Below are 26932 nucleotides of genomic sequence, written 5' to 3'. Positions count from 1 at the left end.
TATTTTTTGGCTTTATACATCTTGCAGTAAGTAATCAGAATTCTTAAAGCAAATTTACTGTTTGTTTTTTTTAATCTAGCTCCATTTTTGCAGTTTCTATACAGGATGTTGCAAATTTAATAACATCAGAGAAATGTGTTAACCATATGAGTTCTTTACCTAAATAGTCCGTTTACATTTTGAGAAAATGCACGTTTTTTATTTATTTAATTAGTAATTTGCCAAAATATTACTATAATTGAAATAGTTTTGCCACAGACATCCTCGCCACAATTATTCAACACTGAGGACACATCTTTGCATCAATAGACGATCTTTGAGGACACCGCTGTTACCTAGCAACAAGGTACAACAAGTCCCTGCCAGCTCGGCGCTGACAGTAAAGATTAGCCTCCGAGCTAAAAAAAAGTAGCTAGGCTCAAAAATTGCCGTTTAAACAAAGAAAATGGTTAAACAAACGATACAGATATTTGGTCGCATTAAACCCACAAAGAAAACTGTGGCGGTAAGTGGCTATATTCAGTTAAACACACACACACAAAGGAGAAGCGTTTCATTGAAGTAGCTCAATGTTTGTTTTGGCAAGAAGTCCACTTACTAGAACTTATCTGAGTATTATGGAGTCTAGACGTTTTAATAGAAGCCTTCTTTTTTGAAATGAAACAGAAGAAACGCCAGGTATTTAAAATGTAATCCACAAACAGGTTTAACTGTGTACACCTGCCAAAATACAGTAGCCTGCTGCTAACTTTTGTTGCTTTTGCCCCACAACAGACAGCTTTTCCACACTGAAAGAGATTTTGCAATTCTGGCTTGCCAGCTATGACTTTAATCACGATGGCTCCCTTCCATGAAATGTCCCAATAAATCATTCAGGTGAATAAGAATTTACAATAGAGTTTCAGGGCCTTTGGAACTGGCATACCTGAAAGGAATGTGTTCGTCTTAGATTGTTTTTTAGTTACACCTGTGCTTTTCTTGCTATAACTTGTTTTTATTTTACTGTAGAAAACAGGTTTGTTGCCATACAGCCTCTTATGTTTTACCATATTAAGTTTTATACTTTTAAAAAAGTATTTTGTGCTTATTTGTTTGATATGCTTGCATTATACAACTGAAAAAACAATAGCTGTTTTTGATGTTTCTCTGCTGTTTTACTTCATCCTTTTTTTGCATTTTTTCTACAAATAAATTCAATTATATCAAAAAATAAGGATGTTTTAAAATTACAAACACATTTGTGCTTTTATTACCAGACATCTGAAGGCTGTCTTTATTTAACATTAATGTAAAGATAAAAGTTCTCATCAGCAGAAACCTTGGAAATGTATTTTCATCTCAGTGTTGCCCGTACAGCAAAAAAAGAAACATGCAAATTGGAGTTTTTGAGGTTCTTTAACATTAGCTGACAATATGCAATGAAATTAAATGAGCACAACTTCGTTTCAAGGGCCTTTCAAGGTTTGGCACACGTGTATGGAAAAGAAAAACAGTGTTGGTCAGGAGTGCTATACAACAAACAGGGTGACAGTGGAAAACCAATCTAATCATTTAGGTTTTATCTTTCATTTCTGTAGCCCTGTGGACTTCTAATTGCATCAGTGTCCATTGGAAACATATGACAGAACATATGTTCAAGCTCAAAAGCGTAAAAGGGGGTGCTTAGACTGTCCTAGCCCAATTCGTTGTTAAATGGCCTCCAGTGCTAGAGCTGAGTTGATATTGGTTTAATGTTCTACAATTTTCTTGCCTCCCCTGAGGCCTGGTTTTGGTTTGAATCTGCAGAGCCTGCCTGCTCTGTGCACTGATCCTGAGTTCATCTTTAGTTATATTGCTTTCCACGGGATATGTGCTCCGCAAACTCCATCTTTTCATTTTTGGGGAGGGTTTGCAATACCCAAGCCACAAGTGTCCAAACCTATATTTTAAACCTAACATGATATATTTGTTTTGTGTTGAAAAAGGGCTGAATGTATAGTTCCATGTACAAAAACAGCATAAAATTGAAAAAAATAACCAAAACAAATTTATGTATATATAGCAGACTACTCTTTCAAAACAGCACATATTTGTTTTTTTAGCTGCTCTTGAATGCTCCCTAAATTTCATCTTGTGGCAAATTTTCTGCCTTTAGTTACCAGCTATTTACAGACTGAGTCTTCTGTTGCCTCTGGTTTCCTCAGGTGTACTCTGTGGACAGTGAGGAGCGGACAGGTGCCTCTCTGGAGTTTGTGGTGCCCAGGGACCTGGCTGATGGCTTTGTTAACAACAAGAGGGAATGCTATAAGTTCAGGTAGATTCTCTACAAAACGTTTTCGCCTGCTGTAAAACTTTAATTTGTTTCCTGACTGATCCATCCATTTAAAAAAATAATTAAAAATTCAATAGAGTTTGAGGTTACATAATGTAAACATTAGATTAGTCTTTGTCACTGACACTAGTAGCATGTCAGGCTTGTCCTTTCTCAGACCTGTCTCTGATTTGTCTAAATTTTAAAAGCTTGGTGAACGAAGCTAAAACCATGAGAAAGATATATCTGCATAAAGTCATCTGTTGTGTGTTTTTATAATGGAAACTACTCTTACATTAGTGCAGAATATAAAGTATGGCTTCCTGTAGATTAAAGTATGGCAGACGATGTTCTCCGCACTGCAAAGGTCTTCTGTAAAAAGCCACAATAAATAAAGACAAAGCTCAAACTTTTATCTCTTGCGGTTGCATTAGAACTTTTCCCATGAATAATTCATCCCCAAGTCCTGTCAGTGAAGTGAAGAGGCAGAACATCTGTTTAATGGTAAAAGTAAGGGCTGCAGCCTCATATACCCTTTGTGCAGGGCCAATGCCACGCTTCCAAGCCTTAAATTCACAGAAAGTCAGACAGCAGTGAACGCTGAGAGCCTTCGAAAACCACACAGTCTCATAATAGCTTGTGGAGGTTCCCCTGTGCCCTTATAGCAATAAAATTTCCACATTTAACAACCTTCTTTGGGCGGATTCCGCTCATGTCTCCCCCATCGCCCTGTGAGTTAAAACATGATGGGTTGAGATTGTTTTACGAAACACAAAAACTTCTTCCTCATCCACTTATAGAAATTAAGATCAGATCAGCTGCAATAGTTACTTTATAAGACCTTTATAAGACATGGACAGGAGGGGATTTAAATACCAAATTGATGCTGTTTTTTTTATTTCACCAAGTTATTATGTTTACATTGTCTTAGCTCTTCTCAATGTTCTCCAGGTTCCAAAAGATTTTCGATCAACACACCAAACAAGAGGAGATATTTGAAGATATTGCTAAACCAGTAGCAGAAAGGTAAAATGTTTTTTTCAAAGACATGTTTCTATTTATTTGCTTAGATTCTCTGGCATTTTTAAAAGATAATTTAATTGATAGAAAACAGTTTTGTATACCAACTACACATTTATTTTAACTAAAATCAAAAATCTTAAAAGATATTGTTGATCTTTTCTGCTCTGCAACATTTCCGTCCACCCATGCTGAAGCCAGGCCACACAAACTTTAGCCATCCTTGTTGACAGGAAGTCAGTAAAGCTCAGCTTTCTTTAAGATGGAAATGGAGGGTGTCTGTGATGTTTGGCACATTTTAAGTACTTAAACCACTAAGTGGACGGCGCTGGCAGGTGAGATGGCACAGTGTGCCATTCTGAGAGTGAGAATATTTTTAGGCCTTAACACAGAGCTTTATGCTTTCTATATTTTACATGTAGGCTTACTTTACATGTAGCTTTCTTTTTTCCCGTCATGGTTTCATCTTAAAAAAGGAAGTGATGAAATAAAGACAGTTATATGTAGCATGTACTGTTATGGTCTGTTGGTTTTCTTTATTTTAGCATGTTTTTATTTTTAGCCAGCCCTAGTTTTGGCTTTCTTGTTCTTCTAACTTTTGTATTATTTTGTGTTCTTTTATCATTTTTTTTTAAATTATTTTTTATTTTATGATTTTGTGGAACTTGTTTCTTAAGTCAAACTAGAATTAGTTTGACTTTTTTTTTTCTTTTGTAGACACCCTGATTGAGTTTCTAATTTCTGGTCATCTGTAATGCATCAGGTTATCATCCACAGCTGTATTTAAGCCTCCATTAGTTGTTCTGCATTTTACAGCAGCTCTGTAGTGCTTTCACTGCTTTCATCAAAAACACACACACTTATTATTCTGCAGCAAGAGCAGAATAACTATTACAATTTGGCCACTAAAGTCAGCTACATCCTTACCTGTAGCCATTTTCCCTGCCTCCATCACATTAACTTTAAGAATTCACACTTTACCTTCTTAACCTACAATGTCACTTTGTTCACCTGTCAGTGATTTTCTGAATTTGGCCTAAAGCATCAACTCACTGTTACCCTTCTGTTTATGTTTTTTTTGCACACATTGGAAAAAGAACATGAGAAAATACAGCATGTATAATTAAGACTTGAGGAAAAGTAGGCATATGAGTGAAAAATGTAAAGTTGAAATCAAATTATATGTACAATGAGTTATTAATCTTAGCAGGTTTTGTAATAAAATACTTGTAATTGTTATGATCTATCCGTGTATAAGTTTTTACTTAGTAATTACATTAGGTCTCTTGTTCCTCTAAGAATGGTGTAAACACGAGTTAAACTCAGTTTTAACAAAGAGAAACCCTTTCTGTTCGTGACATTTGCTCACCGCCTGCTCGGATATAATTTCAAAACAGAAAACAGCCAACAAGAGAGGGAATTTCCTTGAAATTTCCTGTGATCGAATGTTGGTTTTGTCGTTGTCATGTAAACAAGGTTCTTCTCTCTCCTTCTTCCTACAACTGTTTCCCTTCACCACTCAGTTTTGCTCTGCCATCTTCTTGACATTCCACTCAGTCATCTTAGTCACAATGGGACCTATTTGTAGAATCCCACAAGTGCTTTGGATTATTTTGGCTATTAGGACAATATAAACAACACAGTTAGCCATCTGGAATGGCTGACTAAAGGCTTGGATGTGTCTGACTTGACTCACAATGGTTCACTGATCTGGTATTAGGTTGCCCTCCCAGGCCATCATTTTAATAGCTCCCCCTTTGTTGTGGCAGATGGTATACATCAAGATAAAGTCACAACCAGACAATGTCTTTTATCAATTTGAGCTGGGCTTTTTTTTTGGTTTTTGATATAAGTACTATGTCTGCAGTGTTGAGTTCGCGAGTCATTCTGTCTAGTCATGACCAGTCTGTCTCACCAATTAGGCATTTCTTAGTCCACTGTGAGTCCAGCCCTTTGAAATCCTACTTCTGTAGCTAAAACCCATGAGGCAAAGGGGTAAATAGTTCTAAATGAATGCTTTTAAAAACAATCAATCAAACTGATTTAAACCAATCAAAAAGCTACATATTAAATAAGAAAAAAAAACATTTGGTGTTGCAAGACAAATCTGACTTTGAAATAATCCTTGTGACAGAACATTTAGATGTCAGCTCATGGTTTAAAATCCAACATTTAGTCTTTTTCTCTCATTTTTAAACACTTATTTTATCATCTTCTCCTATCTGATTCTTCCAAACACTGAACTTATTAATCAGGCAAATAAAACTTGAAACCTAATATGTTTCCAAAGGTTTAAATTCAGATATCCAAGATGTTTATTTTACACTTAATGTCAGTTTTCCTCAAGACTGCTGCTTCTGGTTCTGGCTGTAGTTTGTCCTCTGTATATTACCCTCTGTCGTGCTTTGACAGAGACTGGGACTGACTAAAACCTAACTTTGTGAAACTCAGTTGGAAGGCAGAAATACTGTATAGTATTCATGAGAAGAAACCAATTTGAAATGGCATAATGTTTTTATAAAGCCTGTATAGCTTGGAAATATTTATTCAGGTTTAGTCTGGGGTCTTTCTAAATAGCTGCATTTTTCCTGTCAAACTGAAGCTCAGGCCTACAGACACATCAGCTGTCAGTTTTCTTTTTTTAATTCTTTCTGTTTGTAGCATTCATAATAATTGACATGTTTAAAATTCTTTGCCAAAAAAGGCTTAGTCTTTGTCTCTGCTGTGGTGTAAAAACAAACAAACAACATAAAACAGTTGTCTTCTGTCTTCAACACAGTAGCTTGAAAACAAACCAGCATTAATAACTGTTGGAGAGGAAAAGTCAGTGTAACAATACTAGTTTGGTAAGACAATCTCCTTTATCTACCTTCTAAGCCCACTTCAGAGGACAGTGAAACCTGCAGACAAAGTTTCAACAAGAACAAAGTTCTGTTGAGTTTCCAGGAAAGCTGAGGTGTAAACAGGAACAAGCACTGAGAGACGCCCAAGCCTCAGTGGTAGGACCCATGCCGCATCATTAGGACTGACATTCGGTTAAACACTGAGCCTGTGTCTTCTCTCCCCCGCTGCCAATCACTGCTCTGACTCACGCTAGGCTGAACTGATGCCCATTGGCTGTCCAAGTCGGACTAACGAACCACCAGTCTCCTGAGTGGACAAGTGTTTCATATAAACTGATATGCTGCTTTTCCCCGCACTGCTCTCATGCAAGGTGTGGGATTGTACAGCACACAGCACAGCATATCCACCCACTGCACAAACACTGGAATGGCAGATTTATTACAAGTGGGAGGATTAAGTTTATTCAAAATTTGTCTTGTAAAATACAATGTATGGATTTTTTTTTCTCACAAGAGGCGAGTCTCTGAGTTTATCCACACATTCGATCAGTGCTTTAAGGCCACTCTGTCATTTTACCATTTCTTTCTGGTTTATTTCCAGGGTTTTTTTTTATACTTAAAGATTATGTCTTATAGGAGTTCCATTATTTTGGAATATCACTGGTTTCCATGGTTTTGTGCACGTGCAGAAGGACAGCTGTATGCCAAAGCAAAATTCACCAGACCCTGCCTGGTTGAGATGGTTTGGGCTCTTTCTGTCATTCATGCTCCAAGGCATTCCTCCCTCACCAGCAGATGTCTGCCGCCAGAGCAGCTCTGAATTCACTGCCACGCTTTTCTGTGGGTTTCAAGTGTCACTTCTGATTCACATAGACTCTTAGTGCCTGCTTAGAATAGCTTCAGAAGTTAAAATGGTGATGGCATATGAGGCGTAAGTTGCAAAGAATTGATCAATGTTAGCAGCCAATTAAAAACATTTATAAACACTTTCAAGTCATGTTTAAGTCACAGAACTGGTATTTTGAAAGAAAAATAAAGAAATAAGTTCATTTACAGCTGGTCTTAACCAACAAAAGCTTATATAGCCAAATTCTGTTGTTTGTGTTACAGTTGAAGTGTAGCAGGTTTCCTCAGTGCCTGTTATTGGTTTCTGTGCAGTGTACTGGCTGGCTATAATGGCACCATATTTGCTTATGGCCAGACAGGCAGCGGGAAAACCTTCACCATCACAGGAGGGGCCGAACGTTACTGTGATCGTGGCATCATTCCTCGCACTCTGTCCTACCTGTACGAGCGCTTCAGTCAGGTCAGCCGAGTCTCTTCTGCTTTTCAGTTCAACCTTTGTTAAATAAAGTGCTCACTTGTGATAAAAAATATATGTAAATAATGGAAATGTAAATTCCTTTTGGCAATCTTTAACAACATTTGCTATTCATTCCTGACTAAACGGTGCCAAAAGTCTCTCCTAAATGTTAATGTATCAATCTTTTTTTTGGTTTTAGCTAATTTTATTTTGCTTCACAGGACAGCAGCATGATGTACACCACACACATATCCTACCTGGAAATCTACAATGAGCTGGGATATGACCTTTTGGATTCTCGACATGAGGCATCTCGACTGGAGGACCTGCCGTCAGTCTTTTTCTAAACAACTGTTTTTTTTTCTGACTCTTTTTTTGTTTTAACCTGTTTCTTGTTCTGACTGATTTCTTGTTATCTTGACTACTGTTTTACTGTTCATGCTTTCTAGAAGAATGCATCTGATCTTGTTTAGTCCTTTTTGCCCTCTCTCTCTCTCTCTCTCTCTCTCTTTTTTTTTCTATTTCCAACGCTTAATATTAAAGCAGGACTTCCAGGCACAAACCTAATTTTGAAGTTTGTCCTTTCGCTAAAAACCCAACTCAGACTTTAAATACCCACAAATCACAGTCTTCTGGAAATAGACAGTGCCCGTTGTTAACCATGCTGTGGCTACACTTGCTGATTCAAACAGAGGTTGTGGCACTGACAAATTTCTCCCTTTAGCTGCCTGACTGGTTCTCCCTCTCCCTATAGTAACCCCTCTTTTCTCTTTGACATACCAACACTCTTTATTCTTACTTTACATCTCTACTCTTCATCTGTTTGCATCGTGCTTTCAGCTTTCCATTGTTTGAATTCCTGAAGATCTGCAAATTACCTTCATTCAAGCTATGTTTATGTCATTTTTGTGGAAGTACAATAATCAAATTATATTTAGGGTTGGCGTGAGTGTTTAGGAAAGTTACCCTGCCAGGACACAGAGCTTAATTACAATAAGATTAATACTGTTTTATCAGACCACCTCAATTACCTACACATGTTAACATAATTGTCTGCATGTGTTCTCCAGTCTTTCCTCCCTGCTTGACTTGTCAGTCAAACAGCCATACTCTCACATCAGTGGTGGCTGAATGATGTGGTAAGATCACAGTAGTCATTCAGCCCCATCTGTTAAAGGACCCTGTGTTTCAGATTGTCTTATGTGGGCATGAAACAGCCACCTATTTGTTTTTAAAACCAACCCATGCCTGTTATTATGTTATGAACCCCCATATAGATACATTGTATGTCAGACAGGGCTGTAGCCCACACTGACCTGCATATCTGGTCTGCTCTGGATTTAGTACTGTGTGTGTGTGTATGTGTATATATATATATATATATATATATATATATATATATATATATATATATATATATATATATATATGTGAGATTACAAATAGTATCTATTGAAAATATGTAGTTTTATAATTTCATTGTCATGTCTCATGAATGTGCTATGAATACATTTTACATATGTCTTTGATAGCAGGTTTTACTGTTTTTTTTTTCTGTTTTAGGAAAGTATTGATAATGGAGGATCCAGAACAGAACATCCATCTCAGGAACTTGTCTCTGCAGCAGTCAGCAAACGAAGAGGAGGCGCTGAATCTACTCTTCCTGGGTGACACCAATCGTATGATTGCAGAAGTAAGAAACGAGGAACACACACACGCAAACATGCTTGCAGTGTTCTTCATCAGAACTGTAAACAGTAAGCAAAAATGCCACTGACCACTCCCAGGGTAAGTGCCATGAAGGTTATTTTTTGTTCCAAAAATGCAATATGCATTCTGAAAGCTACCTTAAGACCCCTCTAAAATATTATTTTGGTCCTCTTACCCTTTTACTAGTTTCTTCCCCCTGTAAAAACAGCAGTTTCTCTGTAATTTATCTTTATGTTGTGGTATTTTTTTTTTTTTTTTCGTTACTTGTTCAGACTCCCCACACCGATTACTCTGAGGTGGGTCAGCTTTTGCTTTGTAACTTGAGGTTTTGGACCAAAAAGCTGATCTCACCTTGTTTATTTTTGTTACTAGTTTGTCTCTAAATAGAAGACAGTAAAAGTGAACTGGATAATAGGGTTCCATTTAGTTTTGCTTTTCATTTTTGAGATTCTTTTTAAGTCAACTTTTGATGTGGCTGTGATTCTTCCATCAAACAAACTGATGCAAAGAAACATGGCAGTTACTGGATGTGTGACGACATTTCTTTCTTTTAGTTAATGAAATGGGTTCAGTAGTTGGGTGGAACCGCAGCGCAGTGGTTAGAGCTGTCACCTCCCAGCAAGAAGGTTGCAGGATCACTTCCTGACCTGGGGCCTTTCTGGATGGAGATTGCCTGTTCTCCCTTTATCCCAAACCAAAAACATGCATGTTAGGTTAATTGGTAATTCTAAAATTGTCCCTAGGTGTGAGTGAGAGCGTGAATGGTTGTTTGTCTCATTTGTCTTTATGTGGCCCTGTGATGGACTTGTCCCCCGCCTCTCGCACAGAGATGGCTGCAGATAGGCACCAGCACTCTGTGACCCAGAAAGGACAAGCGTGTAAAGAAAATGGATGGATGAAAAGGTTTCGTAGGATACTACAGTAAATTTGTAGACCAAAAAAAATAAATGTTTTAACCAAAAGTAACCCATTACCAAAACAGTGTGCATTTGTTGTGGTTACCTGGAGGACACTGTTCCCGTGTCGAATATTGTAAAACTGAAGGGATATTTTAGTGGAAACACATTCTTAGCATATGAGTTTCACAATGACCAGAAGACCCCGCAATAGTTCACCCACACAGAAAGTTTTGCTTACTTGTTCTCTCTGGGACTCTATCACAAGAAGTTTCTCTGGAGCCTGAAGCAAACAAAGAATCTTTATAATTGTAAATTCATCTCTAACATAATGCTCCAAGAAGTTTGTGCTCCCCAGAGACTTTCAGTAAATTTAACAGCAATGCCTTCTTTCTTCTCTTGATCTCAGCCATGTGGATAAAACATGACACATTCATTCATGCCAAACTCAACAGACCATGAGCTCACTCTCTTTGAGACTCAGCAATCCCCTCTTCACTTTTATTGGACAGGAAATAAAGTATACCTTCCCAACTCTTCACCTCTCTGTCAATTCAACAGGAAATGTTTCCTCTCATCTGGTCTTTTCTGACTCTCACTTTCCACAACTACAAGGCCTGAGGTGCTCATCTTTCCATGTAGGACATGTTAACATCCTCTGAACTTGTTGTGGAGGGTAGGGCGCATAGCAGTTTGTCTAAATTTAAACCTTGCTCTTAATAATTGAGTCAATAATACCCTAATGATATGCTATTTTAGCACCAAATTGCTCCTTTCTGCTGATCCACTTCAGAACTGTGTGTGGTCAGTGTGTTGTGCAGAACATGTGTTTAGTTCAGGCTCCAGTAAGGTTGCATTGTCTCAGATATTTTCACAGCTAAGGACACATTTTGAACTGTTTCCTCTGAGGCCATTCTTACAGTTTAGGATTGTTTAAAAAACACATCCTGTGCCGGATGTGGTCTTGCCTGTATACCTCTGTTCTTATTCTTGAACTTCATCACCTCTGGTAAAATTAAAATGAAGTTATTAAAGTGCACACTCAGACTCTCGTGGTGTCTCGTGTGTTGATAATTATCTCGGTTCAATTGACATAACAGTCAAAGATAAGAGCAAACAATTGCTTCTTATCTGCAAACAGCTGCTGGCCATGAGCACTTGAACAGATTTCTTTTTTAATTAGGAGTCACTGATACTTTATAGGATTTATTTACTTAATTGAGTGCATAAATGTATTTAAATATTGCCAAAAGTATTTTAACGGTAATCTTGTAATAAGTAAAATATGTTTTGTGTTCAGGTTAAGTTTTAGATTTAGTTTTTGTTTGTTTGTTTAAAACAAAAGGCAGTGCTTTCCAGGCTTTCTTATGTCCTAACACGTTTGATCTGGTTTGGCGACTTTTAGGCCTCTTTACATTCACCAGCAGCAAACAAAACACATAAACAAGTCTGATTATTCTTTAGTGGTGCACAGTCTAAAACTCTCTGTCCCCACCCTTGACCTTACACCTGTGTCTCTTACATCTAAAGGCTGTCTCAGATTACAGAAGGATAGCCTTTGGAGCAAACTTGGACACGTGCAGAGTGAAGGGAATTTGGACTGAGGAAAAAGATGACAGCAGCAAGTTAAGATAGTGAAAGATCTGTCAGGAGCTGTCACAACCCTAACAAGCAAGTGTTGGCACATTTACGCCTGAAAGAATTCAGAGCCAGTAAACACTTTTTAAAGTTGATTGACTCAAAGTGTCTTGTGGGAATCTGTGATGCATTTTTCAAGCATAGAAGGAAAAAGATCTGTCAAAAAAAAAGGCTCTCACAATGTTTTAGGCTTCCAAATTTATTCTAACCTCCTTTTCTCTTTTTGTCATCCTCAGACTCCCACGAACCAGGCTTCCACTCGCTCACACTGTATTTTCACCGTGCACCTCTGCAGGCGTGAGCCCGGCTCAGCCACCCTGCGGCGATCCAAACTCCACCTGGTGGACCTGGCTGGGTCCGACAGGGTTAGCAAGACGGGTCTAGACGGGCAGCTGCTCACTGAAGCCAAATATATCAACCTCTCACTCCACTACCTGGAACAGGTGAACGCTTTCATTTGTTTTCTTGTTTAAAATATTACAAGTAATCCACAACAGTTATTTTCACCCTTTCAGTTTGAGTGTGTGTGTGCATGTGTGTGTTTCATCATAATTTCTTTTGACATGCACTGGTTAAGATTGTTTTGAAAACTTTGGAAGGTCTTACATGTCTGTTGATGGTCAAAGTCTCAAATAGCAAATCCAAGCAAGAAATTCTGAAACAAAAATGAGGTATATACCAGCTAAAGTGCTTAATTGATTGAAGAAATATCTTTGATTCATGCTGTCTCCTGTAAAATAAAAGTCAAAATAATTGTAACAATGACAGTTTCCTAACTATCTGAGCTTTCTCCGATTTGGGGTCGTAGAATATGTGATTGTTGCAATGAGTATTTAAAAGCTTTTGGTGTCAAAACCTTTGACAGCCGCTGTATGTCTTGTTTTACAAATGGAGCTTTTTCTTTGTTCTCTTCTTCAGGTGATAATAGCATTGTCAGAGAAGAATCGCTCCCACATCCCATACAGAAACTCCATGTTGACGTCGGTTCTGAGGGACAGCCTGGGGGGCAACTGCATGACAACTATGATCGCCACGCTGGCAGTCGACAAAAGGAACCTTGATGTGAGGATGGGCAACCTGTGGTCATTTTTATACACAATCCTCTGTTAGAAAATAATTACAATAAGAAAGAAAGAAAGAAACAGAAAACTATGTAAAATATTATCAAAACATAAAACCTATTCCAAATAGAATCCTGAGCCACATGGGGCTGGATATTGTGATTGCATCTTTTAGGGAATTCATAAATATTAGCAAATTATTACAATTATTTTTACATAACTTTCTATCGCTTTTTAAAACGGCAACATTTTATTTGCTTTTATTGAAATAGGTAATCTCACTGAGACAGGTAGTCTCATTTCCAAGAGAAACCTGTACATTTTTTAAAAGTTTAATTTTCTATTTGTCTTGCAGAGAAATAATGAGACGTTGTTAAAACTGTTTTTACCAGGAGTCCATCTCTACGTGTCGCTTCGCTCAGCGTGTGGCTCTCATCAAGAATGAGGCCATATTGAATGAAGAACTGGATCCTGCCCTGGTGAGACTGCCAGACACTCGTACTTCACCAGTTGCTCCAAATACCAATCACACCACAGAGGCTGACTTGTTTTTTCACATGACCAGACTCTACATTTAGGTTATATGGTTGATACTGATCAGCTTATTATATGTAGCGAGAACCCAGAGTCTACATGTAACAAACTCTAACCCAGAATAAGCTTAAATTTCCAGTATCAGATTTAGTTTTTTTTTTTTTTTTCAAAGAAAAGTTTTCAAACCTTTAGGACTTGAATTTCTATTTACTTTGTGATATTTAGACTGCTCACTTGTCCTGTTTGCATTTTCTCTTTGTCTTGTTTACATGTAACCGATTCTTGTTTAGCATATTTTGTTCTAATACCTAACATCCTGTAGAAAGAAAAATCCACCTAGGAAGTAATCTGTACAACTGTTTCTACACTTCGTTGCTAGAAAGTACAAATTGCCTGTTTGTGACTTGTTTTCTGTCCAGAAGTTGATGTAAGGACACTTTTAAAACAGGGATAGCCGACATTTTTTTCAGCATATATTGGTGTTTTAGTACGTTTGAGAAACATCTCGAGCAGAAAATGATGGGAGGGGGGGGGATTTTTACGGTTTTTGGTCACACATTAAGACAGTGAAGCCTCGCTGCAGTTTTTTTTTTTTTTTTACATTTAACAGTTCATACCCATGCTCCCTTTATTGCTTTGCATTAGAGATTGTCACATGTGGGCGTCAAAATTAGAGCAGTTTCACCAATCTGACAAAAATTTACCTTCTGCATTCTCTATATACAATACCTATTAAAGCTAATAGTTGTTGAAAAGGCCTCCCGAGAGCATCAATTATAAACCATACCTGCTATATCCACGTCATCTGCTTCCACCCAGATCTGCCTCAGAATGAACTGCTACTGTATTACTGCTACTGAGATTTGGCTGGCCACTTGCAAACCCTACAGAGGTATTTTTAAGAGAGTCTGCGGCTGGCCCAGTAATTGTGACAGTGTCTGGCTGCTCCCAACTGGGTTCGACATGGTTACAGCTCCAGGCAAAGCCAAGCTCCATGGGCAAACATCTTGTCTCTGTTTATGGATTTATAGTGTTTCTCATTTTGTTTGCTGGTTCTGTTTCCAAACTGTATCTCTCTCTCTGGCTGACTGAAATGACAACATCGCAAAGCCTGCAACATAGTTTAAAAAAAAAAAAAACTGCAACAATGTTCTTTATTGAGGTTTGGGGTGACTGACTGACTGTTGGACTTGATGCTTTTGGTAACTGGTTTGAAACCTGCAGTTTGCTTTTTGTAAGCGTGTTTGCGACATTAACGGAGTAGTTTTTCTACTGCAGGGTACTAATGGGATTTCTGAACAGCAGGAAACCGGCCAGACCAGACAAAATATTTAACAAGTCACTCATGGAACAGTGAAAGAATGAAGTGCTGAAAAGTGACCTGTGGATATAATGAAGTCTGCCACAGTGGCCACACCATATAAGGCTGTTAGTTTCTCTAAGGGCACTAAGGTCAGCTTTAGATGAGAAAGATCCTGGTCTGTTTTTGTTGGTGGGAATTTTCTGCTGGTATCAGATGCGTTCACAGCTCGCCGCCGCATTTGTTTGTGTACTTATGTGAAACTTAAGCTTCACGTGTAGGAATGCCTAATTTAAGTTGAACTGGTTTGCCAGTGTATGTGAAGGCTAACTGCCTAGTTAGTTGACTTTCCTCCTACAGTCGAACTTCACAGAGGCACAAATGTCAGCTCGAAGAGACAGCTCGTTATTAGCATGTACCTGTGAAACAAACAGAAGCTTCTTATCACTAACCAGAGAGACATTTTCAGAAAGTGAGTGTGAAAATTCCTGCATTTTGTTGTCTTGTCAACGTGACGAGCATCCTTTTAGAAAAAAGAAAATGTGTGGTTGTTCCATGTGATATGGGTAATACAGAACGTGTGTTATTTTTTTCTTGTTCAGGATACAAACCTCGCCCAAAGAGGTAAGGGGAAACACTGCCTCCTCTCCCCTCATAAAAAGGAGGCCCTGTAATAGCAGCATGTTTGAGTGGGACTCTGTGCAATATTGTATACAAGCATTTAGTGTAAAACCTATGGTTATGCTCTAGTGCTTACAGTTTACTGTGGGTGGTTTTGTGCACAAGAGGAGTTAATTTCAAGTTTGGATTGTGTTAATGCTTCAAAGTTAATTGGATATTATGTTAGTCAGCATGTAGACAGTGACAGATGTGTAGTAGATTGAAGAAATTTACATCTTTATTACATTATGTTGCATTGTTGCACTGTCATGACTTTTGAAAAACACCATAATCAGTCACATGGTCTGAGTCAGTTTTTTATTTTGGAGTGTATGTAAGCCCATTGTGGTTTTGAAAAGCCAGCATGGGCCTAGCGCTCTGAAATAAACTGCATCATTCCGCTGACCAACAACCGGCGGTCGGATTTTTGAGGATGCAGCTGTGAGAATTAACATCAGACGGAGTGGTTCCCCCCCAAAAAGAGAGACAGGGAGCTGCTCTGGTAAGGAATGGTCAGCCATGATGTTTAATGTTCAAACATATGATCTGGGTGGATTAGGAGCAAAATTTTTGTTTAGAAAAGTGGCACCTTACCAAAACCACAAAACAGGTCTGTTTCTTTTCACAAGCATCTTGAGCTGACAGTGTCTGTCTGTCGGACTGGGTTTGGCTTTCCAGTTAGAAAATATGCCAGCTGAAATACCTGCGTTTAGTTTGTGTTAGATCACTCACTCTGACCTTTGACCTTGTATCGATTCCCACTGACCTTTTGCTCCCTGGCATGTTTGTGCCAGGACTGCTGAGTGACTCACACGCAGTTGTTATTTTCATATAACACTGAGACAGTTCCAGCATTTAAGACTGCTTTATTTGTGTTTGTGTTTGTATTTGAAGTGGCATTTACAACAATCAAGTACAACATTATAAAAACTTGCCTATTATTACATAGTTCCCATTTTTGCCATCAAATCTGCTATAATTTACATCTTGTTAATTCACTATATTTGTTTAATCTCATTTTCAGTTTTATTCTTAGCAGCACCTAAAGTTTAAAAACAGGAAAGTGTCACATAGCATCACAGTAAAACCACATAGTCAGATTATTATATCTTAATCCCTCTGAACAGATAAGTGTATATGAAGAACAAAGAATTAAAAGTGAAGAGTTAGTGACACAGATCTTACTGTCTGGAAGGTTTCTGTTTGGTCAGACTTTATTCTCTGACAATTAGTGGTCAGTGAATGAATTGTCTGTATAGTTACTTTGTAGATATTGGATTACTGCTTTTTCTTCTGAGTGTAAAGATAACATTTTTGTCTAAAATGTATTAATTTGTCTGATCAAAATAAACATTGGGCCCTGGTTTTGGAGAAGATTATGTTTTATACTTCTCATAAAAACTACTTTAGGGGTATTTGGGAAAATTTATGATGGATACTTTATTGATCCTTTGCAGGAAATTACAGATTTATTCACCCAGCAGTTATTATTTTTGACATTGATATGCATTTTCACTGTTACATTTCTTCATTTTTACTTTGCTGTTCCTTTTATTCCCAAAAAACAGGAATGGGACAAAAACTTTGTATGGCTTTGGTGTGATATTTGAAGTTTGAGTCACTAAACATGTTCAGTGATTAGTTACTAAAAGCTGTCTGCTTTTCCTCCTGAACATACAGCTTTTTGTTGTCACAAGTACAAGTATGATAAACTTCAAGATTAAGGTCATTTGAAGATTGTCAGCTGGCTGCAGGGAAATGGACCCTTTCTAAATCCTTGTCTGTGCCCAGGAATTGTGTGCATGTTTTGTTGTGCAAACACAGGTGACCTCTTACTGTCCTTTTTGTGTTTGTGTATTTCAGCTGATTGCACGTTTGAAAAGGGAGGTTGTGTCACTGAAGGAAGAGCTGGCGATGGTGACGGGAGAGCAGCGAGATGATCAGCTGACTGCAGAGGAAATCTGGAAGTATGCCACCTCCGCTTCTTCATTCTACTTTCAATGCTTTTAATCTATCTAATATTGGGATAAACGCATCACAGGCCTTTCATCACAGAATCATGATTTAGATGTTTACATCACTTCATAGATTCCTCGGATGTTTACAGAGCACTCAGAGCTGTCTGTGTCGATCACAACAGCTGATGCTTGAGCAAATATATGACACAGTTTGTAATTATTTAAATCTTTTCCTGAAGTGTCAACATAACTAATACAGATGGGGATGTGTCAGTATTGAGCTAAATTCTTATTCTCTGAAGTCTAACCAAATATAACACAGAGAGGCTCAATCAATCAGGGCCAGAGTTTAGACCAGAGGGCTCATCAAAAACTTGACAGATTCCCACTGCAGAGCTGATAGATTTCCTGTTCATTCGCCACGCTAAGTCATTTTTTCAAACTATTTCCAGGTGATTATCTCTTATTTCCAACTGTTTGGGACTGTTTGTGGTTCAGCTAACACTGGAAATTTTTAGTAATGACTATAGTGACCACATTGCATGGCCATGACAAGTTTCTTTGTTGTTGTTACTTCATTTTGTCTTCCTGTGTGCTGAATAACTGCTTTTCTTATTCTAAATGTACATATGTACATCCTCTGGTGTGCTGCATTTTTTTCTTTCCAGAAAATACTTTTTTTTTAAATTTCATTATTTTTTTTGTTTGTTTGTTTTACAACTGCTTGATGACAGATCACCTCGCATTGGAACAACTTTGTGGAATCTGAGATCCCACTGTTTTTATTGATTTATTGTTTTCCTACAAAGTGTACATTGCATCCAATGGGGATGCTTTGGAATCCAGCTTTACATCATAAAACCATGATGTTTTCCAGGGCTCTGAAACATTACCACTACGTTTGTTTTAAGTCCTTCATCATGTAAACTTAGCATGTTTTTAGGTTGAACATGCAACAGAAAATAAAAACCGCAGGTTGGCGTGTCTACATTGAATCCGTCTGGACGATTGCCTCCTGGTGTTTTCCAGTGGCTGCTTCCAGATTTCAGCATATGGTGTTTGGATGATCATTTAGTGATAGTTTATCAACAGGTCAGTCTGCTGGAGTTGAAACACGGCTTTAAGTAAATAGTTTTTTTTTTCACCTGACCCACATTTAAACTATACGGATAAAGATCTTAACGATTTGCCTTCCTGGATCAGAAGAGGTTGGGTGTTATAAGTTGAAACTTGCTACTGGATTTGTTATTAGTAAAAGTGTGTATTTTTATGTCTTTGTCTTTTCTTTTTTAGGTTGGAGGAGCTAGTAAAGGCTTTTTTAAATGACACTGATCCAGATGTGACCCTCTCGTTGGGACCAGACATGAGAAAAATCCAACGCTGTTTTTCCTTTCTGAAGGTGACATATTGAAAGTTATCTCTGTGTTTATATTATGTAGAGGCAGTTATTCTGGTTGAACTTATTTTTGTCTGATCTCTTCATTCATTCATCATTTCCTAAGTTTGTTTTGCTTTTTAGTCACTACCATGATTTACATGCTATTACCATACAAGTGTTACTTCAAAGGATATTCTCAGTTCTGGTCGTTTAATTAAAGACTGAAAAAAATGACCATTAGTTTTGTTGGTTAGCATTTATGTCAAGTGATTCAGCAGCACAACATCGATCATTTCTTTGAAAATCCTTCATTACAGATACTTCTTTTTAATATGGTCAAAACTTCTCTAGCAGGGTAGTCTAATTAAACTTTATAGTTCAGTTGTATATTACATATGATTGTCATTTTCAGACCTGTTTGGAAGTTTAATACATTCCAGATCTGCGGAATATCTCCATGTCCTCAGTCTTGATGTTTTGCAGTTTTGTGTTAATCACTTTGATGTCTGGTGTATTATTAACACGCCAGCTTTAATGCAAATGTTTGAACTAAAAACCTAAAAGAATTTGCTTTAAAAAACTAAAGAAAATATGTTTGTGTTTGGTGATACCTGACAAAATTTTAGTGGAAAATACTTTTGTTTTTCAAAAAAAAACAGTTTGTTATATATTCAATCCTTCATTTCTCAAACAGCTGTTGTTTTCCTGCTGCTACTAATAGCCAAAAGGAAGATACTTGGGTGCTTACTGTGTTCCTGAGCTATAATTTGGTTGAAGCTTCAGCATCCACCAGATGCAGATCCAGATCCCACTTGAATGAGTGTTTATATCTCCTACAGTTTGTTATGATCCACAAACTCTATCTCCTGTTTGGTTTACATTCCAGCAAGAATCACCCCCATCATGCTCTAGTGTTTCTGTAGGAATTTGTCTGTTTCAAATTTGATTTCTTCTTTGTTTTTAACACTGGTTTGCTCTTTCACGCTCGGCTTGTTTTGGTTTCAGGGTGATGTACAGACGTGCACTTTTCTCGTTTTTAGGTCTGTTATTGTTAATGTACAGTGTGATCTCAGTTAAGGGTTCCAAAGCTGCATGATGACGTAAAAATGATGTTGTTTTATAAACCCAGGGAATCCTCCTCTTCCCTAATATGATTTCATCCACATACCTTTCCGTTTTGTTTTTTGGACCATCCTCATCCCCTTACTAACATTTTGTTCTATCAGCAGGTAGTTTGGACAAACAAAATCTTATTTTTCATAACTCAGTAGTCTTTCTTTTTTTTCCCTACAGTCAATGTTTTTGGACAACCAAAGTGAAAGAAATGTGTGCAGTAAGCAACAACCGTCGCCAACAGGAAACAGAGAAGACGCCAGCATTGTCAGCACAAGTGAAGTGGCCAAATTAAAGGAGATACTTAAGCAACGAGATAATGAGATTAGTATCCTTTGAAATGGTTCAGCCAGATTTAATAACTTCATTTTCTGAGTTTTGAGAGACTGCTGGTCAAGGTGTGTAGTTTGAATTGTTTTGTTTTAGGATATATTGAGATATTCCAAGGGGACAATGTAGAAGACAGTAAAATATGTATTCATGTAGTGTAGAAGTTCCTCACTATAGTAGGCTGGGTGCTACTGACTTCATCAGAGATTGAACTTCTTGATCATTTAGAACTAAGAAAGCCCCTTAAATTAAAAAGAAAATGTATGAGAATCTACACAGGACAAATAATGAAAAAAAACACAAATATTCTTTCTCACAGAGGTATCCATGTAGCCTTCAGTTCAGACACATCAGCAGTATGTTGGATCTCTGAACTAGAACACATTCCAACATACCCGACCATTTGAATGGCTTGTGCCTTAACAGCAAAACATCTGCTCTCCTTAAAAAGGCCCTTTTTTGTGGTTTTGTCTGTGGTGGTAGAGTTGGCTCTTTTTTTCAAATTGCATTTTATTCTTTGCAGAACAACAAGCCTTCTGTGTTATGGCCCTTCAGCCTACCTATATCTGTTGCAGTACAGCTTTTTTTTTACCTTTTAAGCACATTCTAACGTTAAGTTTTGTTTGAAAATTGGCACTTGCCTCTTAAAGGCCTAAATTTGCTTCTATGCCACTGTGTCGCTGAGAAGGAGAGTTGTAAATCACAGAAAGTCAACACCCCTTTTCTTTTTCGTCTTAAATTTATTAGCAACACATTTTATTTCTACACACAACAATTGCCTTAAACTTGCAACACCAGATAGTTTCCAGCTTTACATTTAGATCACTTTTACCATCTCCAGCAGACGTATTATGATCTCACATCATGATATCACATCACAGATGATTTGTTACACAACAACCTAGAAAGTCTTACATGAAAAGTGATCAGAGGAAGGAAAATTTCACAAAATGCTACATGCCTGGATATCGATCACCATTCATATGAATAATAGCTTAATCAAAGAGTAGCTCCAAGAATAACGTCATTGTAAAAAGTCTTTGTATAGCTTCCAGTATAGGATCCAGATTTAGATCTACAATGATTCTAGAGATAACTCTTCTATGGCCTGCTTTAATGTGCACATTACATTCAAACTACCTTTTTCATGAGTAAAACAGCATCTTCCGCTAACCTATAACATATGGCACAATTCTGTTTTTTTTTTCTTCTTCTTCTTCTTTTGCAGTTGGCACGAAAATAGGAAAAATAAAAAATTGGTAAGGTAATACATAGCAATTTCATTAATAGGGTAACCAATTAGAAAACTTAATTGAGCATCTTATTAGGATAATCCACATTACCAGAAAAACCCTTGGCTGCCTTGTTACTTTATTGGATCACTGCACTTCTTGATACACCTAAATAATGAAATATTAATTGTCTTATAATCAGGGCCAATGCTCCAACAAACACTTGAACCCTGTTTTAACATGTTTGTGCATATAAATCTTAATTCCATGTCTACTGTTAATGATAAATGCTACTGATCGTAATTATGGTTCTTGTGTTTAAATATGGCATTTCTACTTACTTTAATGGATTATTCTGCACTCAGCCCATCTCGTTGTGGTTTGTTGTTAAATCCTAGCACATTAGAAGGTAAGCTGAGATATCTGCTTGATTATTTAACCCACCAAACCTCAGCTCTCTAAAATAAACTCAACATTATCATGCAGATATTTTACCATAGTGTTTCTTGGACCAAATATATGTAATGTGAGTTCCTCACTCCTTTGTATATTTTCCCTCTCAAGCTGTCACATACTGGTTTTCACATGATGCAAATGTAATTACCTAAATTGTCCTTGTGCGTGTTAAAAAGCACATATTTCAGTCAGTAACGCACACATGCTACTGACCATATTGCTTTCATGTTCCTTCATAGTGAAGTTTGTATGTATAGTTGCAGTAGCCTAAACAACCAGTCCTTTAGACAGAGTAGTCTGTCTGCAGCATGTAACATTATAGGTGTACCAAGCCTATAGAGGTGTGACACCATTTCCAGCCACACCACCAAGGGATTCAAACTAGTATCCACCAACTGATTAGCATGCTGTCCATGGCTCCATAAGTTGTTCACATCATGAAATTTAATGTTGTAAAGCTGTTTCTGTGAGCCACTGTATGTGCTGCAGGTTCACTGTTCCCACACTTACACTGAGTATTTACACAGGTAATAGTAGGAATGTTGCATGTAAAAGTGTATAACTATCTTCTACCCCCGCATGTTTCCAAACATGGTTGACTCTGCCAGGGAATTGGAGCACCTGGTACTGCTTAGCGGACTTTGCTGGTGGGATGATACATTAGCTAATAACATAATGGTGGAACAAAAGAGACCAATAAACACTGCAAACATTTTGAAAAAAAAACCCACTCTCATGAGTAATCCTGCTTCAGTTGACGCCTTTGGCATCAAAAGTCAAGAGGAGTACAACAATCTCCACATCTATGATCAACTTTTAATTCATCACTGATGCTCCACACAATCTCATTTTTCCCTCGTTAACAGAAAAGAGTCTCATAAAAGGGAAATAATTCACAAACTAATGTAATAAATTATAAGTGATATATTTTATACAGGCACCTGAACTCAAAAGCTAAATTGCTTTAAATTGCTGGCCTTTACCTTTATAAAGTTTATTACCCAAGTTTGCCTCAAATGACAAAATGCTATTTTTTCCCCGCATATTTTCTGTTTTATTAATTGTTTTATGTTGGTAGTTTACAACCGTGACCACGAATAACTGGCTAATTATCTGCCATATCTGATAATTGTGTTTATCATGCCATGATGTATGGCAGTATAATATTTTCACTGCATAGTCCACAGCCTATTAGTGAGACCTTGTGGAATTTGTGCACAAATGCAGAGACACCACACCCCAAATTAAAAACCCCAGGAAATAAATTACACATACCCATATTTTGCAACAGTTGTTCTACTGGTCTTTAACATGTAATCTAAGTAGATAGTATATAAGTAGACATCATTTTTACCCCATAACATTCATTTCTTCAAAAACATTTTTCATTTTTGATTTATTGAAACTTGTTTAAACATTTTTAAGCTTCCAACTGTTGCTCATACATAACAGATTGATCTTATTTCCATTCCATGTTGATGTCTTACTCAAAAGTGCTTACACTTTGGGGATTTTGTTAATTAACACTATTTACATTTTTAATTACACCAACATCAAACATGCTTGTTATCAGTAGGTCAACTGATAAATCTAACTACAGTGTTCATAAAGCAATGATTTAACAACCGTTTTGTTCTGTGAAAACTTATTTAGTGTGTTGAACACTAAGCAACCCAAAATATAGGACCTTATCATTTTTATTTCAACCTAAAGCAACAAGCTTTACTGTACATGAGACATATTCTGCTATGTTTCATAAGTTGACAGAGCTTAGCAGGGGTTTTATCAAACCCCTTCGGCTTTGCTCTTATACAATCTCAGCAGGACTCAGAGATGATTCATGATTTGTGCAGCAATGTGCAAGATTTAGACTTCAGATATAGAGTTTGTACTTATTGCAGAAACAGAACCAAGCCAGTCAACTGTTGTATTTTACAAGTGAAATGGAAAAAGGAGGGTAAAAGATATAAATATAAATATAAATATAAAAAAGAGATTAAATATAGTATTTTGATACGGCATATGATTCTTTTTTTTATTTTTATGCACATATTTTTTTTACAGTGACTTAGGAGTACTTTCACTTCAGCAGATGATGTGGCAAAATTTATGACACACATGTTTTCTCTAGACAGTGTGTGATTTCATGTAGCAGAATAATACTTCATGATTTAAAATAGAGATTACAAAGAAAACATCCTTACTTTATATTATGCTTTACTGCTCACTAAAAAAACGTATGGAAAAACTACCCCATCCTCATATTTTAACATATTGTTTGAAAGCTTGACAGCTTTTTGTATACAGATGAGACAGCTAAAGCAGAATCTCAACAATCTTGATATGTAATTATAATTACAAGGCTTTGTATTGAGTTGATGAATATGGAAATCTGTCATCAAGTCTTATACTTAAATCAGAATTGTTTGCTGGTTTTTCAGACATTTGATTGTTTTGTGAGTCAAATATGAAATTCATTCAGGTTAGGTTCTGAACTGAACTAGCAAATATAAATGGTGGCAAGAGTTTCGATTGAGGGAAAATACCCTAACTGGAACTTGTGTAGATTAGAACTGCTGAATATATATTAATTACAGGCAAATATTACTTGGTTCTCAGGAAGTGTTGTCTTAACAGAAGAGTTTGGATTGACATGTCGTTGATGTCTGTTGAACAACTGTCTCTGCTTTCACAAATCTGTGTTTTAAACACACCTTAACCTCTCTTTTTTTAATCAAAACAACCATTTGGTTGTGGAAGGCATAATAAAAAATTCAAAAGTTGTATAACAGCTATAAAATATTCAGTTTGTCTCACTGAAAGGTTATGTATTTGTGAAAACTATAAAGAAATAATTTCTCAAACATACTGGCACACTCAGCTCATGTTAAAAGAAAACTGCTTGTAAGATATAATATTGTCAAAGGTGGCAAATCTAAGAATTTACCTTAGGAGGCCATAATGCATGCCAGGCTTTAGGTGAACCAGCTATTTCAAAATAATATATCCTGTGAATAATAATGTGTTTGTTTTTTGTCCGGAAAGCTTTGATTTTTTTTCTTAATAAAATTTTGATTTCATGCAAGTTATTGACAGTACATACATCTTGAATATATTAGATTTTTATAATAACAAAGAAGTTTGTTCTATACTTGTGTTTTCTTATTTGATATCCAAAATCAAGATGATAATGTAGTTTATCAAAGCCTTCTGAAACACATAATTTCTTGAGATAACAGGATAAATTATTTATGGACCTTGAGTCATTATGATTGAGGTCCTCTTTTGATTTAGACTTAGTCTAAGGGAAATGAACGGGTTTTAGTTTTACATTACAATTACAGCTTATGATTTGAAGTAAACTATGGTGGCTTCTGGTATGAAACATATCTTAGACAGTCAGGATTTCTTACTCTGACCTAAAAGTTTATTGTTAACAGTTGGTTAAAGATCATTTCTCTTGACTGAAACTAGTCAAACGTGCTGGATCTGTTTTTTTTTTTCCCTGTAACTTTTGTGTCTTGCATCTTAAGTGTAGAAAAACATGCTTTTACTTCAAATGGTCACTTGCAAAGTACTTTTACGGTACAATGAAACTGGAGCAATTGGAGGCACATTTGTCAGCAGCTAATTTAAAGGCATTTACTTAATTTCCTGTGATGTCATTGGACAATCTAATGAAGAATGATGAGACAGATGAATAAAGCACATCGTGAGTGAGTCCAACCACAACTTTTTGAGCTAATGTCATTTGAAGCAGCCCACAAGTGTCACGTTCAACCTTCTGTAAATATTTTCACCAGCCACTTGAGTCTGTGGTAAAGTTCACCATAAAGATCTCAAATGCCAGAGATCACAGTAATGGAAAAACCTGGTGAACAGAAGTCTGAACTGATTACTTATATAAAGTGACACATGTCCTCAGAACAGTCATAGTTTTCTGTAAATTTTGTCTGTCGTAGGTCATTTGGAAATGTGTCAAGTTTAGATTTTGGGAGTTTTGAGAAGACATAGTGGTTGGTTTTATTGGAAACTGTAACTGGAGCCTTGGCTTCTTCGTGCTATTGTTCCCACTGACATCCTCTTTGTATCGACTGACAGAAACATAAATTGCCTTTTCCAGCCCACGCAGAAATTATCTTCTCATCATCCACAAAATGACACTCCAATTTCTTTTCATTTGAACATCCCAAATTATCTGATGACCACAATAGTTAGTCTTGCCACAACGTTGTCTGTTAATCTCATATTAAGTAGTGAATGAATAGTTGGGTAATGTGCTGTGTGATTTTAAATTATGGGTTAGGATTAGGGCATCAAATACACCTCCATTTACTAAGTAGTGGAAAACCAGGCTTTGAGGTCCAGCTACCACCTGAAGCTTTTAGAGTTTAATGGCTTATTATGCAGGTATGCATGAACAAATCAGGTTTGATACCTATTTTTAAAAGCATTCTTCTTGGTAAAGTGTAATGACTTTACCTCATTTTGTACCAGTTTTTGGTTAATCACAGCTTTGATTTCTTGCTTTTTATTAACATTCTGCAAGTAGTTTTTGTAACCTCAGTCTAGATATTCTGATGTTTTTTCTTTCTATTTTTTTTATTTATTAGTTCAAAAACTTATTTTCTTTGTGGCCTCTGAATTGTCCTCTCATTTTTCACCTGCAGAAACAGTAATGGGCTACTGTTATACAATAAATAAGTCTTCTATGAGTGAGTATTAAGGGATATGCTGAAGCATAGCAACAACATACCAATCTGATAATTAAATCTGAAAGTGCTGAAGAAAATGCGTTTTGCTGTAAAGTTATTACCAAGTAATGTTGGCCAGATGAACTCAGTTTTAGCTGAAACTTGAACTTCAAGAAGGAGCATGGTGTAGAGTTGGAGACAGTAAGTGAAGTAGAGGAAGCATGTGCCATAAATTTTACTAATACAGATTTCTTTTGTGGAAAAGAAAAAGTTCAGGGCAATAAACATTTCAGCATATATTTTAGTGTTTTATTGAGCAAAAGCAAAACATACAAATTACAAATACAAAAGGTTACAAGACAGACAACATATATTTAAAATCAATTTGTATGTACTTGCAAACTGTTAGAGTAAAAAAAAAAAGCAATAACAGCAAACAAAGAAAAACAGAATTAACAACAAGATTATTATTTAAATAAAGGCTTTTTCAAAGAGCTACAGTAAATTTTACATTAG

General features: G+C 36.7%; 1 protein-coding gene across 1 annotated transcript in view; it reads left to right on the top strand.

The window, feature by feature from the left end:
* Positions 1 to 345: 345 nt before the first annotated feature.
* The window catches only part of kif6 (kinesin family member 6), a 48800-nt gene continuing 22213 nt past the window's right edge, over positions 346 to 26932 (top strand). Inside the window, exons 1-12 of the mRNA XM_017431709.3 lie at positions 346 to 505; positions 2184 to 2293; positions 3242 to 3316; positions 7312 to 7459; positions 7678 to 7787; positions 9020 to 9149; positions 11937 to 12143; positions 12619 to 12762; positions 13154 to 13240; positions 17119 to 17222; positions 18507 to 18612; positions 19885 to 20032. Of these exons, the coding sequence (XP_017287198.1) occupies positions 446 to 505; positions 2184 to 2293; positions 3242 to 3316; positions 7312 to 7459; positions 7678 to 7787; positions 9020 to 9149; positions 11937 to 12143; positions 12619 to 12762; positions 13154 to 13240; positions 17119 to 17222; positions 18507 to 18612; positions 19885 to 20032 (1429 nt within the window). The 5' untranslated portion in view covers positions 346 to 445. The remainder of the gene's footprint in view (positions 506 to 2183; positions 2294 to 3241; positions 3317 to 7311; positions 7460 to 7677; positions 7788 to 9019; positions 9150 to 11936; positions 12144 to 12618; positions 12763 to 13153; positions 13241 to 17118; positions 17223 to 18506; positions 18613 to 19884; positions 20033 to 26932) is intronic.

This window comes from Kryptolebias marmoratus, linkage group LG10 (assembly GCF_001649575.2).
Source record: "Kryptolebias marmoratus isolate JLee-2015 linkage group LG10, ASM164957v2, whole genome shotgun sequence".
Classification (NCBI taxonomy): domain Eukaryota; kingdom Metazoa; phylum Chordata; class Actinopteri; order Cyprinodontiformes; family Rivulidae; genus Kryptolebias; species Kryptolebias marmoratus.
Note: the sequence above shows the minus strand (reverse complement) of the source record. Positions and strands in the feature narration are given on the sequence as shown.